The sequence below is a fragment of the Telopea speciosissima genome, chromosome 9, assembly GCF_018873765.1.
Source record: "Telopea speciosissima isolate NSW1024214 ecotype Mountain lineage chromosome 9, Tspe_v1, whole genome shotgun sequence".
Taxonomy (NCBI): Eukaryota; Viridiplantae; Streptophyta; class Magnoliopsida; order Proteales; family Proteaceae; genus Telopea; species Telopea speciosissima.
Window position 1 is genome coordinate 13,717,377 of NC_057924.1, and position 17,994 is coordinate 13,735,370.

Below are 17,994 nucleotides of genomic sequence, written 5' to 3' on the forward strand. Positions count from 1 at the left end.
CATGTCGATACCCAGTATTGCTGATATGGTACGGACAAGGGGTAAACATTCAAAAATCCTGTTTTTTTTTTTTTTTTTTTAAGGTAAATCAAGGGTGAATGTGTCCGATTAGGCCTATCCATGTTGTTATCGTATCAATATCATATCGGTTTTGCAGTGACTGATACTTGATCCGATACCGTGCACTAAAACCATGACGGAGATCTGTTTTGATTAGTATAGTGAACAGTATTTTCAACCATGATGGAGATCTGTTTTGATCATTAACTCTCGACTATAGGGGTGAGAGTCATTAATGATAATATAAGAATCCAATCACAAGATCACATCAGTGATAAAGAAATCTTCCTTTCTTCTCTGGTTAAGGAAACCTTAATCCTAATTAGGGGTCTAAGATCCCTTCCCTGAAATAAAAATGGAAAAAATAAAAAATCTCTAGACACCTGAACAATGGATTCCAATATTCTTTTGGAAAACATAGAAATTGACTGCATATCTTGACTCCACTTCTCATAATAGTATTTGTGGGGTTCTATAAAATGGATTGATCTCACCCAACAGCTTTATTAACTACTTGATAATTGACAAACTTGAGAGTTGAGACTTGAGACTTTCAAAACCTGAAAGGGGATTTCTTATTTTCCCTTTTTGAGAGCAACCGTGATAGTATATGCAGCTTTGATCTTTGTCCCACATTATTAGGCTTTGCATACCATTCAATTTATAAATCAGATCTGAAATATCAGGAGATTTTTTCCTCTATCAAAAGTACAATATAACTAAAATAAAATAGTTCTTCTAAACATAGTTGATAGTCCAATTGTCAATCCCAAAAATGTAACTCAGTTGGCAAGGGAGCGTGCCTAAATCGACATGCATCTTGAGTTCAACTACATCTATCCCCTTGGGGCCAGCCCCACGGCTTCTATGGTTCTCATAGGATTTAGTATTGACACGATGTCAACATGCACTACAACAAAAAAGGGTCTATAACTGTGATTTTTTCCATAATAAAATATTCAAAATTCTGTAGCAATAGCCTATAGCTGCAGATTACTTGTGTAGGATGTTTGTGCGTGCCCAAGAGATTAGTCGGACTGAGGATTTGGATACCCTCATTAGCCCCAAAGAAAAAAAAAAGATAGTACACTTGTCTGGTAGATAGCAATGGTCCCAAGAGGGGATCTGGCTCCTCTCTAGGGAGGAGCTTAGCGCCCAGGGAGTGCTCAGGGAGGCATTTGACTGTTGGGCTGCCGTGCACACATCTCGACGTGTGTCAAGTCAGCATGTGCAGCACGTTGGGATGTGTGCATGGAAGCCCATCCGTCAGATGTCCCTGGGTACTCCCTAGGCTCTGGGCTCCCTGGGGCTCCCTGGAGAGGATCCAAATCCCCCAAAAGGTCATGGGGAAACGGGTTTAGATTTTAGAGGGTTAAATATTAGAGAAAAAGAACTCTGTTCGAAAGCATGGCTCCTATGCTCAAACATGTAATTGGATGAAATGACCACCCAAACCCCTATGAAAGGTGAAAATCCCACCACTAGTGATGCTATCTTGTGCATTCCCATTGACCCCTATGTCGACGCAAGAGCCACACTCCGGGCAGAAAACTCCTCCCCTAAATATAATGTGGGAGAGTTTATTTTAACAAAAATCATAAAGAAGCACACCAATGATAGGGGGGACGGTTTCCTTAAGAGGACTTCTTGCTCCAAAATCCTTTTTCCTCATAAAATATATCATTTATGTACCTAAAAATAAATAAAAAAGTGAAATAACTGTAATTGCCTACCACTCTATTAGGTGAGAATTATTTTTTTTGGTAGGTGTGGATCAGCTATGTATGGGTCGACACGTGGTAAACCCAACACTAAAATCAATCAATTATGCACAATAAGCTCAATGATTAAGCTTTAGTGCTGTTTTAATCATAGATAAATCCAAGTAAGTGAGACATAACATGCATTATCAGGGACTTTGTTTTAAACTCTTTTTGGTGCCCAAAGAGATTAGTTCAAGCTAATGGGCCAGGATCCTCAGCAGTACCGGTGGGGCGACGGTGCACATCTGACGGTACAGCAGAGGCCAGGTCTCACATATGGCACACAAGGCCTCTGCTGTGCCGCTGGATGTGCACCGCCGCCCCGCCGGTACTGGAGAGGATTTTAATACCAAGCGAATCCACAAGTTGTGCTGTTCTTAGCAAAACATGATTCTTACCTATGGTTTGAGGAATTGGTAACAGATCGATCGATCTGACCGATTCGGATTGATATTGGTGGAGATCGATACTAATCTAGGGTATTGACTAAGGGTAAAAATGTAAATAAAACCTTTATATTTTGAAATTTAGGGTTAAAATTGTTCGATACCAATTACTAAACCTGAGTTGATTGGATCATTAGTCAAAACACAAACCCAAAATTAACCTGGTTGATCGAAATTAATGGCCCCTATCCTTTTTAAATCAAGGGTAGTATAATGAATTAATAATACGGGTATTTTGGTCAACAAAAAATGTAAAATAAATTTAAATAAAATTACCAAAATACCTTATATAGTGAAATTTCACTGACATCTCAAGACTTACACATGGATCTAGGGATTTGGATAGGGTTCAGTTGGTACCAATATTGGCCGAATTGAGTCAGGATCAAATGGTTCGATCGGTCAGTACAGTTTAAATTCTTAACATGATACTTATCATGAAGACGAAGTGTAAAACACATTTAGGTTCCGTTTGGTTGCAAAGGAAGGGAAAATAAATATTTGCATTTCCCTGTGAATAATATTTCACTTTCCTAAGAAATATTTAGTATTCCTTTGCAACAAATACCAAAAATGAAATTTTTTGTAATAATTCATTTTTCAAAAAAATATTTATATTTTTTTCCAAAAATAAGGAGCCTCAAAAGATATTTTAATGGAATTTCCGTGCACCATCAGATGTACCTTTTTAGTGCACTTGAGGGGATAAAGCTCCATTTTAATGTGCAATGGTTTCAAGAACTGGAAGTCCATATCACTCTTTTTTGGATGATTTTTTTTTTTTATGCATGAGTGATGCCTAAGCAGGCATGCCCAATGTCCTGGGGTGCAACTTGCACCCAAAAACTAGATGGTTCACGAGATTCTGCAATTCACACACATTTCGTTCTAACATGAAAAACACATATAGCCCTAAAGTCATTAGGTGAATTTGAAATCAAACAAAAATATGTGAATTATAGTAGGCATCAACAGTGACTTTCACTATTACAACCACAGCCAGGGCATCAATTCCCCCCCCCCCCACCAAGTACTCTGTACTCTGTACTCTGAGCCACTATCTGTTCTTTGATTGTAAGAGAGGTTACTACTGAAAGTACATTCCATCAACTAAAAGTAGATAAAGAAGAGAAGGACTCCAATTGACTAATGATCTATATATATCTAATCTCTCATTTATTAACAAGAAGTGGATCAAGGACAGTGTGGATGGAGTGAAGAAGAAGCAGCAAGTAAATGATTGTTCCAATGAACCCGGCAATAAGAGCTCCGGTGACTCGGTCGCAGTACTGAGAAACTTGGCCACAGATAGGCAACCAACCGGCATGGCTATTCCCTTTCTTACCCACATATGCAATTGCTAAAGCTGCTGAAATGCTTGAAGTGAGCAGCATTGTTATAATCTACAAACACCCATAGAAGCTCATTTATTAAATCTATCCACATAAGGCAGTGTATGGTATGTATTCTTGGAATGCATTTTAAGTCGATTTTGCATTCTCGAAAGATAAAAATAGTTGTTTTTATATATTGTTGGAGAATGCAAAATCAACCTAGTAGCTAGGCAAGAACACTAACAATGATAATTAAGGAGTTAAATTAATTACCACATCAACGGCTACAACCAATCGCCAAAGCAAACTCTCCGAAGGAAGGAAAAGAACTAGAAACCCGTAAATGCTAACAATTGCATTCGCAATCACGAAAAACCTATATAAAGCTTTTAGTAACCAAAACAAACAAGAAGAAGAAGAAGAGAAGAGAACAATTTCACACAAATTAGGAAGGAAAACTTACTTGAAAGCCGGGGTAAAGCTATATTTAGCTTCGAACGATATACCGTAGATGGTAGTAGTTTGATTACTCGTCGCCATGATAATGGCGGCCGCAAGTGTTGCAGCCAAGGCTAAGAGCCTTAACAGAAGGGTGAAAATCCTCTTGGTCTTTGCCATGGCTGATAACTAGCTAGCTAATTTCAAGAACTTCAAGAAAGAATTGATGGAAGAAGGTAGATATGTTGTGTAAATGAAAAGGAGTACTACTAAGGGTGGGGTTTGAAATTAAATAATAAAGCTTGTGAGGAAGAGTTAGGAAGGCAGATAGGGAGGTGGGCTGAAGTTTTGGTGCACTAGTAAGCTTTGTTTTTGTTGGTTTTTGAGGAAAGAGCTCTTAAGTCTCAACGGTCTCTACCATATAGATTTAAAGCCAACTTCTTTATTCTTCATATAGTGTTGTTTAATTTCCATAGTTTCTACATTCGTGTAATATAAGGTAAGACTCTTTGGATGGAAATATATGAGAGGTGGTGGTTAAATGTCCATATCCTCTTGATAGAGACACAATGCCAACCTTAGTGCCATGTTTGCTCTTTATGTAGAATTAATTAGGACTAAGAAATTATACACTTTAATTTGAAATTTCATCATAAACACAAAAATAGTAATCTAATAGCTCCTAGATTATGATACTAGTAGATTCAGTTCTCTTTTCTTAACACTTTGATCATTGTCATATCAAAGTATCTATATAACTAAATCATTTTGTGATCCTTCCCTCGCTCAAATTAAGATCCTCAGTCGTTATCGTTCTCTTTTTTTTTTGGCTAATCCGTGTAATACTTTATTTGTAGGGACTCAAACTTGGGACCTTGTGACCAAAGCACATTGTCCTAAACCAGCCGAGCAAACCCATGAGGGGTTAGTTGTCGTTCCTTTTAGTTCTTCTTGTAGCTATAGCTAGAGATTTACTGATGTCAGCATATCTTTGATGATGCTTAATTACCTTGAGCTCCTACAATAGCTATACAACTGTTGATGGTATGATGTCTTGTATTTTGTTGCTTACATTAATGGGGAAGAAATTTTTTTAGGACCACATGAGTATTTCTGTAAATGCTTGTATAGGGTTTCGGTATATATTTGTAGTGATGGTTCTTTCTCTGTAATCGATCTGAACGAGGTGTGAGGATGAGCGACAGTAACCCTATTCTCCATTGATAGTGAAGCAGATTTCATTTTACCGTGGATGTAAGTAATCTTATCAAACCACATAAATCTTTGTGTACATTGGGTGATTGTTATTTGCGAGTTCCATTTGTTTTCTGCATCATTAAGGATCTAAGCAGCCTATGTAGGATCTTCTCCTCCATAAACTTTTAAGTACGTGGTTACTTTGGTGTTCTCTCAATTGAGAAATATTGAGGAGACCATGCAACATATCTTGAACTGCCATTGTCAGGGTAATCTCTTAGGGGAAATTTGGGGTTTAAATTAAAGTGTTTTCAATTCTGATCCCTAATGCGAGGTAGTTAATAGGTGGTCCATGAATGAAAGGCAATCTCCCTAACAACAGTCAATAGTTACCTAATTTCTTTGTATTTTTTAGCTATTGTGAAAGATAGAAAAGGGTGAATTTAATGCAATGTTGCACCACTTTTAGATGCTAATTAATCCTTCCCCTCACAATAACTATAGATTAACACTAAATGGTAAATCTATAAATATTGGATAATTTTAAATTTTGGATTAAATCAAATTAATGATAATTTTATTTTATCATTAATTAGAATTGAAAGAGAGAGAGAGAGAGAGAGAGAGAGAGAGAGAGAGAGAAAAAGAAGAGGGAGATCACCTAACAATTCTTTGTACTTGAAAGTAGAGAAAGTAGGTATTTACCAAAAAAAACAAATAGTAGACAAAGTAGGTCAACTGTAAAAGTGGTCGGCACTTTTTATGAGTAAGACCTCAAAGGGAATAAAGTCCAAATCAGGATTGGTATGTACCTTTGATCGAACCACGGTTGAGCCACCTGAAGGACTTTTTAGGCAAACCTCGCACCTCAACACATATGGGCTTTGTTTGGTTCAAAACCATTGGGTTTCCATGGAAAATAATGGGAAAAAAGGTTTTTCAAGGGTAAGTTAGTCATCGGAAGCATTTTTATATTAATTATTACGGAGGGTATTTCCTGTTTGGTAGCAGAGACTATGTAGGCAACGATAGTCAATGAGCGCTCCCTATCGATTCAATCAATAGGAGAGCAAAGATGTCATTTCATAGGTGGAGGAGAGAGATAGAGAAAGGGGGTGCTAGCGGAGGTTACACCCCCGGGTAGGAACCATTCTCCCTAGTTTGGAGAAATGTTTTCTGCCCGGAAGCATGGCCTATGCTAATGTTCTTACATGTCTATCTCTCTCCTCCCCCTATGAAATGACATCTTTACCACCAATTGGAGAGGAGAGAGATAATTTCAGAGAGCATTGGCATAGGCCACACTCGTGGACAAAGAACATTCTCCCCCTAATTATTTGGTGGTCCATAGGAACTCAACATTTCTAGGCAACGAAACTTAACCACGAGGACATCATGAAAGTCTTTTAGGGCATCGATCGACAAAAGTTTGAGCTCCTTAGGCAAATCAATAACACAAACCTAACCCAAACCAACCAAGGAACATAGCAAAATCAGGTGGCCAGCTAATGACACTCTCCCATGCTCGGCCTGACCGTTTGGACCTTTATCTGTTCTAGTACAGCAGCCGCTGTTGTATGCATTGTGCGGTGCAGTAGCGGCCATGTCTGCACAGTGGGGCCTGCTGTGCACACATGGCCGCTGCTACACCGCACGATGGGTACAGCAGCGGAAAAATTCCACTTAAGAGTGTGTTCAAGGTTTGGTTAGTGGATCAAATCCTCACAAATGTGCACCAATGCGTGCCATGCATCCCCTAAGGCCCCCCTTGGGTACCCAATTCCATCTTCTGGTCCCACTAGTGGGCTTTGAAGCGCCAAAAAACAATAATCGGGTGAGCAACTAATGCTGTGTAAGAGAGCTAACAAATCACTATTTGCTCATATACCTTTGCCTGGTTTCCTTGTTCTGATTAGTCCTTGACAAATTTATGAGCAGAAAAAAGGCATCTACCATATTTCCGTAATTACACTTATTACTCCCCTCAAGTATTTACTTAAACTGCTCTAGATACTTACCTCCAAAAAAATAAAAATAAAAAATTTGATTTAGTGAGATAACTAATTTAGGTGTTGGTGATGTAATCACTATTTCGAATTTTGGGCTAACGGACCCTCTAGAATACGTCTCTAGGAACAAACTTACGAGGATCAAGTTTCCCTTCACCCATGTGGAGGAGGAATTCCTTCACTACTCAAGGGGAGAGGAAGTTTTGATCCCAAACAATAGGGTATGGAAGTTAATGATGGGACAAGAATAACCCCATCACATTATCACCTTATCGGTGGTGAGGTGATTCTTCCTCCTCCATTGGTGAAGGAAAATTTTTGCCAACTTACCGTGTCTTGATTAGGAGTGAGATAAAGGAGATGAATGACCCTTCAATCAATGGCATCAAAACCGATGGGTTAACTAAGATACCCATTTGATGCTTTCCTTCCCTTTGGATATTGTATGCAAGCCTATTCCCCGAATATTCAAGTTTGTTCTTTTTTTTAGGGTAAAAAAAAAACTGATATTAATAAACTAGAGAGTGTACAGAGTCATTAGGGTCCTAAATGTCCCTACAGTCAAACTTCGCCTGTCAAGCCAACTTAGACAACCAAAAAATTATAGAGTTATCCTTGGTTAGCAGAAATTTAGTATCTTCCTGTACAATTGTATTAAGTTCTAAAAATAAAGAAAGTATGGTCCACGGCCAAGCCTCTCCTTTGGGTTGAGGGATAAACACAGTAAATCTTTGCTCGAGCACCAAATTTCCTTCAGCTGAAAGTCAAAAGTCTAAATGTTTGATTCCCTTTATCATCGCCGTGAGTTCTGGCTCCAAAAGATGATCCTCACATTGTCAGAATGGGGATGCCTTCTCACACCCTCATTCTCCCTACACTAGCGGCGTAAAAAACCTTCTCCCTTAATTAAAAATTGAGTGAACAATATATAGAACATGTAAATACATGGGATTGGTATGGATTATTTACTTAGACACATTAAGCTAAGTTATCCTAGTAGCCCACCAGTTTTATGAGGAGGATTGATTTGATTACTCCTGCCAGTAGGTAGATAGAGCAAATTGTCTACCTGTCAGATTTTTAGGTCCAAGTTGACCATACAGCCTAACCATTGTTGGAAAACTAGGTTTTTTCAACTCAACTCGCCTTCCTCAAAACATAATGAATATGTTAAGTCATGTTTCCCCTATTCATTAAACATTTATTGAGGGGAATTATTATCATCACAAAGGTCTGTTTAGTCTTTCAAATGTTACAAAGCATCTATTCTGCCACATGGACAGATGATAAATAGACTTTTCCAACTCTTTAGATTAAAAAAAAAAAAATTTGTAAAAATAGGTGGCTAAGATTTGTCTTGTGATTTTTATAAACATCGCCTTCAATTGTTATATGGATAACTACCCATGTATTAATTATTTTTAAAAAAAAATTTGTTGGGTGAAAATTATTTAAAAATAGAACAATGGAAAGAAAAAACCTTGCCTGATCGTGTAGCCTCTGCACCAATGCGAGGCCAATGAGGATCAGGATCGTCTCTAGGGAGTAGGGAATGCCCAAGGCGTTGCCAGCCGTTGGGTTGTGCCGCACACATCCCATCCCTAGGCGTGCGCCGAAATGTGTGTGGCACAGCTCAACCACTGGATGCCCCCTGGGCACATGCCTCCTTGGAGACGAGCTAAATTCGGCCAATGCTGGGGCACACTGGAGGATTAATAGGAGTGAATTTTATTGTATTTCACAAGAGGCGGGGTCGTCATTTCACCTCCTTTGTGTGTGGACGCAGGGGTCATGCGACTAGGCAGTGTTCTTTCTCCCTAAAACAATATAGGAAAAATCAATGAATCACATCTATGTGAACTTTGAGTTTCTACAAATACAAACCTGTTCAATGATGAATTTCATATGACTAAATTACCATGAGGAGAGGAGAGAGAGAGGATGGGGTGGATGAATCTCAGCAGCTTGTTGTCAGACTGCTTCTCATTGAAGTTTTAGGGAAATTGAAGGAGAGGATGAATGGAGTGAGAGCTTGAAAAATGGCGAAATCTATCGTTTTTGATCGATTGGGGAAGACATCTTCGATAAATGGCTAGGTTATAGACCATTAAGATATGGTCTAATGATAGGAAACTGGGGAGGGGGAGGGGGAGGGGGAGGGACACCCTACAATCGAATCAGAAAGAAATATAGAGTCACAAGCAACTCTAAGCCAAGTCTGGTCAATTTTTGAAACTGGCTAGACGAGTTTACATGACTCTTGACCTATGTTATGGTATCTTTTGACTTGGCTTGAGCAACTTGCTTAGGTTAAAACCTGATTTTTCAACAATGGCCTAACTACCTCACTAAAACCCTAGCCCTGGCCCCTCCTTGGGATTATTAAGACTTGCATTTTTTACCCTAATCAGCACAACCTAGGAAATTTCAAGTTGATCAGACCTATTTAGGATAGGTTAGCTAGGTTAGCCAGGCTCAAGTTGCACCACTAGCCACTGGTATTCTTCACTAATGGAGGGAAATCATAAGAGCATTTGTGAGAAATAGTCCCATTCATTCTTTTTGGAGAAAGTTTTCATTCTTCTGAGGTAAAGGAAACACTAATGAGTCTACTATCATTATTATTTGGGGAAAGTTTTCACACCGTGTAAGCATGCACGATCGTGTCCAAAATATTAGGTCGAATATCCAAAATATTCTTCTTTGTATTATTATATCCATCATACTGTCATCATGACCCATGAAGAAGAAAAATCTCCCTGATAGTAGCATCAGTGAAAAGAATCTGGCTTAGCTGCTCAAGTTGCAACCAGTGAATGGGCTGTAGCCCAAAATCCATGAATATCGGATATTCCTGCTCACTTGATCAGTATCTTGGTTCTTCTCTTCAAACCCATTTCACATCTATCAAAATCAAAGCCAGTTTGAATAGGCAAAACCTTAATATCACCCAAGTAATTCCATGTTTATGGCTTATCATCGGTCAGGAATCAGGATAAGTGGGCTAGAATGAAAGCTCCGGATTTCACACTAATTTATCAACATTTCATTGGATGATCTTGATTGGTTGCCTGGATAGAACCACAAAAAATTTCTTCAGTTCTTCGAGGGAAGTGGAACTGAGAATTGCTTCCCGGTAAAGAGTGGTAATTGAATTGAAAGCAAAACGTTTAAATACAGCCGGAAGGGTAGAGCGGAAGTTCAGCTTTCAAGAGATGGGTTCCGCATATCTCGTCGTGAATAGCCGCCCTTTCTGGTCGAACTCGTTTACTGATGAAAGCCCTCGAATTCTTCAGCGTCGTCCATCGACCTCTGTAAGAATTTGGTGCTCATCTTCTTATCCAGATGTCTCTGTACGAACTGGTAAATTGACCCTTCTCTCATATCTTTACCTACTTAAAGACTTGAACATGGACTCTGCAAAGATTTCAAGAGTAGAATGGAAGGAAAGTGATGCATGAATTGAAAATCAGAAGTACCCAAGAGGCCAAATTGCTATTGCAAAATGTTTAAAAGGCCAGAAAAGGGAAAGGAGGGGGAACATTTGGGTGTTGCACCACAAAATTTTGAAGAAAACAGAACTGTCTGACCATGAATTTGGAAATCATGGGTGTGGGTCGTTTTATAATATGGTTCATTTTATAGACTACTAGTCTTTCTTTCTTACTGAAACAACAAGAACCCTCCTTACATCTGTCTAGTATAAAGAATTTTTAATGATGGTTTAATTGAGTTCTTCAGTTAGTATATGTCATAAGGGAGAGAAGTGGTGAGTAGCATGTATTATGGAGAATGGGTTATTTTCTTCTGAAGCTCTATTTGATTTGGAAATGGTAATTATAATAAGCTGAAATTACTGTTAATTGAAGGATGTACTCATTTGTTACTGGATTTTCTAATCTTACATGCATAATTCATGGTGCCTTTACGGATTTGGATCCAGAGTTTTAAGCTACATGCTCCTTATGGTAAGCCATCATGAAGAACTTTCTCTTGGTAGGTGTTTATAGCATGTAATTTGATGAAATATACCACTTTGTGTACTCTGACAGTCTCCAGTGCTATGGTTCAATGTCACAGTGAATTCCACAAACTTTTGCGCCTAGTTTAGACTTTACTGCATCATATAGAGCAGAATCTAGGACCTACTCTCTAATTTGGATGATAGAAAAATGGTTCAAATGCCAACCAACTTACTAGGCACAGTAAGGCAAAAATGTCAATAGGAAATGCAGAGCTTTCTCTGCAGCCTAATTTTCGTAATAAGTTAATGGATTTTCTTGGGATGAAAGATATGTATATCCCAATATACTCACTAGGAATTAGCTGCAAGATTTTTGCATTACTCTAGCATGTGAAAAAAGGGCCAGTCTCTTAACGAATGGAGGGAAAGGTTGTCTTTTTTCAAATGCATCATTTAATAACGAAGGAAAGAAACTCTTAATTAGAAAAATTGTATTTTCTGACAGTTGAAAAAGTCTGCAAGTGGTTTATGGGTTCAATTATCTTTCAATGGTTGAATTGCCTTAGAGTGTAAACTGTTGGTTAGTCTTGCAGAAAATGATGTAAAGTGGTCTCCTCAGTCCTCACATCATTTAGGGGGGGGTTGGGGAAGCTCCCAGTAATGAGAGTTGCATAAATTGAAAAGTGAAAAATAAAATGGTTGGTCTGGTGGGTTCTATCCAGCCCTCCAAAGAGAAAAGGCTTTTCATGCAGTAAATTTGATGATTACAATAGGGGTAATAAAGGAATGTTGTCCCTCATCCTGATGTGGATGGTAATAAATGCATATTGAGGAGAAATGAAATTCAGATGAATAATTCAACGTAGGAATTTGGTTGCTAAGTCTATGCTTGCCCTTTCCCTTTTCAATTTCTTGCTGCAAAATTTAGTCTTTTCCCATGAGTGTTTCCTTAAATAGACAAAGTATAGGAACATTGTCTTTTATCAGATCCTCTTATTTACAAACTCTGTACTGTAATTGGTGGATGCGATTGAAACAGTTTTTTATGCAAAGTAATTGATTTCAGACCAGATTGGAAATGGTCTTACATAAATTGAAGACAGTCTATTTGCTAATTTTCTTTCCCTTTATTCAGCTTCTTCTATTCAAATCAGTTAGATGTTCTTGAATCCAAATTGTAAATGGTTTTCTACAATGTATATGTGACAGAGAAACTTGAGAAAGACTCTTCTGTGACTGGTGGTGCATATGATTTCAAAGGAGCAACAACATCGCTTACTCATGAATTGTTGTCTTCACCAAAAAAGGTGACCCTTGTCAGGCATGGTCTTAGCTCTTGGAATGAAGAAAGCAGGGTTCAGGTTTGTTGTTCCCCGGTTTAGTCTGTCTGATTAAATTATGAAATGGAGCCTGAGAGCTGGTTCTTTGACTGGAGATTGCCTCGTCCCTGGTTTATATATTTTCTCTCTTAGTGACTATACTTTTAAGGTACGGGATGACACTAGAGTTTGTGACCTGACTAATTCTCATTGCCTTTTCATAGAATAGAAGAAGTCATTGAGAAAGGACATTTTACAACCAGTAGGTATTTGAGGAAAGGACATTTTACATCAGGAAGACTTCCCTGTACTGCTTTGTGTTTGTGTGTGTGTGTGTGTGTGAGTGAGAGAGAGAAAGAGAGAGTTTAATAATCTTCTTCTCATCAAATAAAAGGAAACTGGGTTTTGTTTTGATGCAAACAATCCTTATTATTGTAACTACCAAATAGCAAGACACTTAGAGGTATGAAAAGAGAAATGAGAAAACATACTTTGAATAATAATGGTATCATATTGAGTGGAACGCATGCATGTGTGAGAATTTAATTTTCAATGAGATTTGTCCAGATATTCAAAAGAACCCAGCTGGCATAAACTGTTGTTCTAAACCTACTTGCACCCAGGTTATAACTCGGGAATTAATTTCTAGGATTATATCTAGTGGCCATCCTTAATTTCTTTTTCTTCTCATCTTAATGTATTAGATTGAAGGGCATTTAGCCCCCTTCCAGCAATTTATTTTATACTTTTACCAAAAGTTCTTGATCATTGAAGGCTCTTGTGGATTAGTTGCCTACCTCAATTTTAACTTTGTATCGTGAGATGCATCCTAACCTAGTTATATTTTCATGTTTAGGGAAGCTCAAACTTGTCCATCTTAACAGACACTGGAGCAATACAGGCAGATAAGTGCAGGAGAGCGTTAGCGAATATATGCTTTGATCAGTGTTTCTCTAGTCCTATTTCTCGTGCCAAGGTTTGATTGCTACAACTAAGTGGATTCAATAGCAAACTTCATGGAAAAGCTTGCTTCATCCAGTTAATTTTCAACTGTGGTGTTTGCTGCAGTCAACTGCTGAAATTTTATGGCAAGGGAGGGAAGAACCACTGGTTTTCCTTGATTCACTGAAAGAGGCCCACCTGTTCTTTCTAGAGGGCATGAAAAATGGTGAGTTCTTATTTTATTTTCCTTGATCACATGCTTTCACTCAATCGTACATGCACTTCCCCACTTAATTATCTTCAGAATTTGGAGGCAGTGGATGCTAGGAAGAAATATCCAGAGGAATTTCGTACGTGGAGAGAAGATCCAGCTAATTTTTATGTGAACGGTGTCTACCCTATTAAGAGACTATGGGGAACAGCACAAGAAGCGTGGATGGAAATCTTATCTGCACCTGTAATCTCTTTTATAACTTCTCAAACCTCCCTACCCCGGTGGCAATACTGAAAATTGATTTTTCAAGATATCAAATTCTCTGATTATTCCTTGTACCTTTTTTGTTTCGTCAGGGGGAAAATTTTTTGGTTATTACACACAAGTCGATCTTGAGAGCACTGGTTTGCACTGCGCTTGGGCTTGGCCCTGAGAGGTAATTTTATGCTTGATTTTAATGAAAACTGTTACAGTAACATTATTATAGTGTACAGTGCCCCAAACCTTTATGTTATATATGCAGACAAGTTTCTTTTGAATGATGACCATCGTCCCAATACTTTAGACCATTATAATCTTTTTTCAGTAATACTATTGTTTTGTGGAAGCATGAAATATAGCATCTTTTAACAATACAGCATTGAACATAGTAAAAGTGTAGAGAAAGGATCCATCATTGTGAGAGCTGTTATTTCCTAGCATTGTGAAAACAATTGTATTGACTTGGCCATTTAAGCCTTGGTTTTGTTGAAACACCTATATTAATTTTATGACTAATTTGATTTTTATTTGTTTTCTGGTCAATGAATATGATCCTCCTCTTGTAAATTCTGAATACAGTACTACTGAAGATTTTTTCATATGATACAGGCCAGAGGGAAGAATACATATTTATTTTCTAAAGACCTCTTGATGCAACCACGGGTTCCAAAACCCTACTTTTGGGTTACTATGGGCCCACCCCGAATGATAAAACTCAATTAATCAAAGATTAATGACAATTTCGTAATTTCACAGCACAATGAGGACCTTGCTTGTTGGCAAATAGGAACTGGGACTAATGTAATTAACCTGGAAAGAAAAGGATCAATCTGAAATTTAATATGGATTGGGGCTAAGATAGGAACCGTTTTAAAAGACAAGGGCTGTTTGGGAAAACCAATGTAAAGAAATCCTTAATCATAAATATCCACACTTATCTTCTTCTCCTTTGCATCGAACAGAACCATCGTTGAACTGGTTTGATTCGAAGTGAGATCTTGTTTGATTCAAAGTGAGAGATCTCACTTATGAGATCTCAGATTAACCTGAAATTTTCAGTGGAGGTCAATAACTTAATGATATGTTGATTCCAGCTGAGAAACACTCGAACAGAGATCAGAAGGTCAAAGGAAACCTCTGCAACTTAGATCCAATGGTAAGATTTACAATGGATTAGGAAAACTAAATTTCTGCAGAATCGCAGGATAGATTCAGGGATTTAAACCAGCAGTCAGATAGGTCAATAAACAGATTTTGACTAATGAACTGAAACCCAGAAAAACAGAGTACAGAATTCAGATTCAGAAAACCAGAAATTTAGGAGGTGTACCTGAAGTAGGTTTCCTGAAATCAACTAGAAAGTTAGGATTTTGACAATAAAAATGCAATCTAGAGTTTCAGATCAGTATAAAAGGGCACACCCAGTGCATGATGCTCCGACTCTACAGGGTTTGGGGAGGATCATAAAACCAAAATTTGAAGACCATGTCAAAAAACTCTGATTTGAAGAGTTGGATTTCAAGTAGAAAACCAATAGACTAGAAGAAGGTTTGAAAACAGAACTTGAAAAGTTAAAAAGAATAGCAAACCTAGTATGTGCAGGATAGAAAGTTAAAAGAAAACTGTCCTGAGAACCAATTGGAAGAATAAAATAAAAGAAGGATATGAATCAGGAATCACCACCTGATCCCTATACTGGAATTACCACCAATCTAACCTGCAATCACCATCAGGGCTTCTACTGAATCACCCCAACAGATATGTACTGAATCACCACAGAACCAAAGGCAAAAGGCATCTTTCATTCAACTCAAATCATGGGGTCTGTTTAGCTTCCCATGCTTTTATAAAAGAAAAGAAATAAAACAGGAAATAACTAGGAAACTCCCAGCCACAGGTTGTGAAGGAGTGTCCTAAACGGACTCAAATACTAATAATATAAGGCAACTAACTCTGTTAAGGACTGGATTAAACAATCCTATTTCCAGTCAACTAACATCAATAAAATAATAAAAATAGAGTCTGCAGTGGTGGGAGCCTCTTGCACTGGGTACGCCCTTTTTTTAGAACCACATCTAAACCCCATGATTGGACTGACCCACTAACTGAACCACCGCTTCTATCAAACCAAAACTGGTTTAGGTTCAAGAACCGCAACACCAAAAGGAAATCCTGATTTAATGCAGCCGCAAGACGTCTGTCTCCTCTTCTTGCTAGCAACTGAAATCTGAATCAAGAGACCTGTCAAAAGGTGTTTTTCCGACCACCCAAGATTCTTCCTATCAGAGGCAAAGCATGGAGAGTGCTTCTTTTGGTCCTCATACATCATCCTTGTTATTACCTAGTAAATATTGGTTTGCCATGTAATACTTCCATTTAGCCCTTGTTTGCCCATGCTTGTGTGGTCATTTGGCCTATGCAATTGCTTGAACTGGTCATGTTTGTGTGGCCACATGGCCCTTATTTTTGCTTGATATGCTGCCTGTGTAGCCACATGGCATCTCCACTGCCATGGTGTGTAAACGATTGTTTTGAATCCTTTAGGCTAGGCATGAAAAATGGGTGCAGATAAGTGACTTCCCCGGGAGGTTGTGCCAAGCTAGGCACTATGGCACCCTGTGCCTTGACTGCATGATCTTCCAGGTTGTGCATGCTCTGCCCATGTGGGGCCTCCAACCCATAGGACTTTTAGTAGAAATTTTACCATGCATGACATCCCTGGTTGGCTGCCTTTTGCTAGCCATTCCCAACTTTAGGGGCCAGTATTGAGTTTAGGTCCTGTTTTGGGCTTGCCATGACCATGAAACCTTGATAGACCTCAACTGCTCTTTAATCTTGAGCTACATGGGGAGTGGGTCTAGATTATTGATAATGTCCAATTTAGGGACCCTAATCAAGTTTTAGGCCCTGTTTTGGGGTTGCAATGACCAACAGTCATCAAGGGCCCTCCATGGCAAGTTGAATTTCATTTATTATTAATTTGTAACTGAAATGGCTTAAGAGATGCATATTGGCCCAATGCCACCACTACTCTGACTTTGGTCCCTAGGAGATAACCTAGTTTACATGCATTTTTTCTTAGTTAGCTTCGCAGTTTTCATTTATGCCTTCTCATTGTGGAATTTAGTGAAGAGATCTTAGTTGCGTTGCCTCACTTTGAACGATGGTAAACTAACCATGGTTATGTTGGTCCAGGTTTCGTGCAGTTGATGTAAATAATGGCGGGATTTCTGTATTTAGCTTCAACAGACGAGGAGAAGCTATGCTCCAATCCTTGAACATGACAGCCCATATGTACAGTGATCACACCTATCATTATTAGAAGGATATGATGCAGTGCTGCATTAGGTGGTGCAAAAAGAAGCCAGACCATTACACTGGGGTCTAAAGCAACGACACATTATTGCATGGGAGAAGAAAACACAGGAAGTGAAATCAACATTAATATGCTTCCACCAAAGAAACACTATTTACAAAGTTGAGATAAAAACTTCTGTATCAAGCCCAAAAAAAAAAACTGATAGCAAGAGTTCTATTGGATCACTCTTTTTATTGTTGAAGCCCTGACAGTAATGTGGATCCTAGAGTCTTCCATTCGCAGTTATAAATTAAATTTTGGTTAAGATCTGCCATCTGCATCTAGGAAGACGAAATTTTAGTGATGGTGAGTCCTTGTGAACTTTTGTTTTAACAGTGTCAGCCGTGGTTCAATTGCTGGGAATAAACCTCTGGTTTTATTTGCACTTGAATCATTTATGGATGCAGATATAACCCTTTTTATTTCTGGTCTTCGGGACTGAGAAACGTCTACCCCTACCTTCTGCTGTTCATTCCTTTTTTGTTCTTTGGACCTCTATGTTCTTTCATAATTCTTCCAAGTCTGTCCATGGTTCAGGGATTTTCAAGTTAAACAAAACTTGGATTTCAACATTTTCTTTGGCAGGTTATCAGTAGGTAAAGCTTTCTTGCTAACAGGGTTTTAGCATGGTTATACTCTCTCCATTCCTCAGTAATCAAAATTCTTCAAATGACTATTGTTGAGTATGG

The 17,994-nt window shown here is 38.4% G+C and overlaps 2 protein-coding genes across 3 annotated transcripts; one reads left to right on the plus strand and one right to left on the minus strand.

Annotated features, from left to right (window-relative positions):
- Positions 1-3,341: 3,341 nt before the first annotated feature.
- Positions 3,342-4,245, minus strand: LOC122640569 (CASP-like protein 1C1). The gene is made up of 3 exons (XM_043833790.1): positions 4,067-4,245; positions 3,877-3,979; positions 3,342-3,672 (listed from the first exon to the last, which is right to left on the minus strand). The coding sequence occupies exons 1-3, from the start codon at positions 4,219-4,221 to the stop codon at positions 3,442-3,444; spliced, it is 489 nt and encodes a 162-aa protein (XP_043689725.1). The 5' UTR covers positions 4,222-4,245; the 3' UTR covers positions 3,342-3,441.
- A 6,153-nt stretch (positions 4,246-10,398) lies between these two features.
- LOC122640428 (probable 2-carboxy-D-arabinitol-1-phosphatase) lies at positions 10,399-17,437 on the plus strand. Of its 2 annotated transcripts, XM_043833619.1 has the most exons (8): positions 10,399-10,610; positions 12,421-12,572; positions 13,387-13,506; positions 13,599-13,698; positions 13,790-13,929; positions 14,043-14,122; positions 17,143-17,278; positions 17,309-17,437. In XM_043833619.1, the coding sequence occupies exons 1-7, from the start codon at positions 10,463-10,465 to the stop codon at positions 17,267-17,269; spliced, it is 867 nt and encodes a 288-aa protein (XP_043689554.1). In that variant the 5' UTR covers positions 10,399-10,462; the 3' UTR covers positions 17,270-17,278; positions 17,309-17,437. The 2 variants fall into 2 exon arrangements, with proteins under 2 accessions (XP_043689554.1, XP_043689553.1); XM_043833618.1 differs by having other exon boundaries at positions 17,143-17,437.
- The last annotated feature ends 557 nt before the right edge of the window (positions 17,438-17,994 follow it).

Coding starts and splice junctions, on each gene's coding strand:
- LOC122640569 (XM_043833790.1), bottom strand. CDS start 4,221: ATGGCAAAGACCAAGAGGATTTTCACCCTTCTGTTAAGGCTCTTAGCC. Junction 3,980..4,066: donor AGCTTTACCCCGGCTTTCAA/GTAAGTTTTCCT, acceptor AGCTTTATATAG/GTTTTTCGTGATTGCGAATG. Junction 3,673..3,876: donor TGGTTGTAGCCGTTGATGTG/GTAATTAATTTA, acceptor GGGTGTTTGTAG/ATTATAACAATGCTGCTCAC.
- LOC122640428 (XM_043833618.1), top strand. CDS start 10,463: ATGGGTTCCGCATATCTCGTCGTGAATAGCCGCCCTTTCTGGTCGAAC. Junction 10,611..12,420: donor AGATGTCTCTGTACGAACTG/GTAAATTGACCC, acceptor TATATGTGACAG/AGAAACTTGAGAAAGACTCT. Junction 12,573..13,386: donor ATGAAGAAAGCAGGGTTCAG/GTTTGTTGTTCC, acceptor TTTCATGTTTAG/GGAAGCTCAAACTTGTCCAT.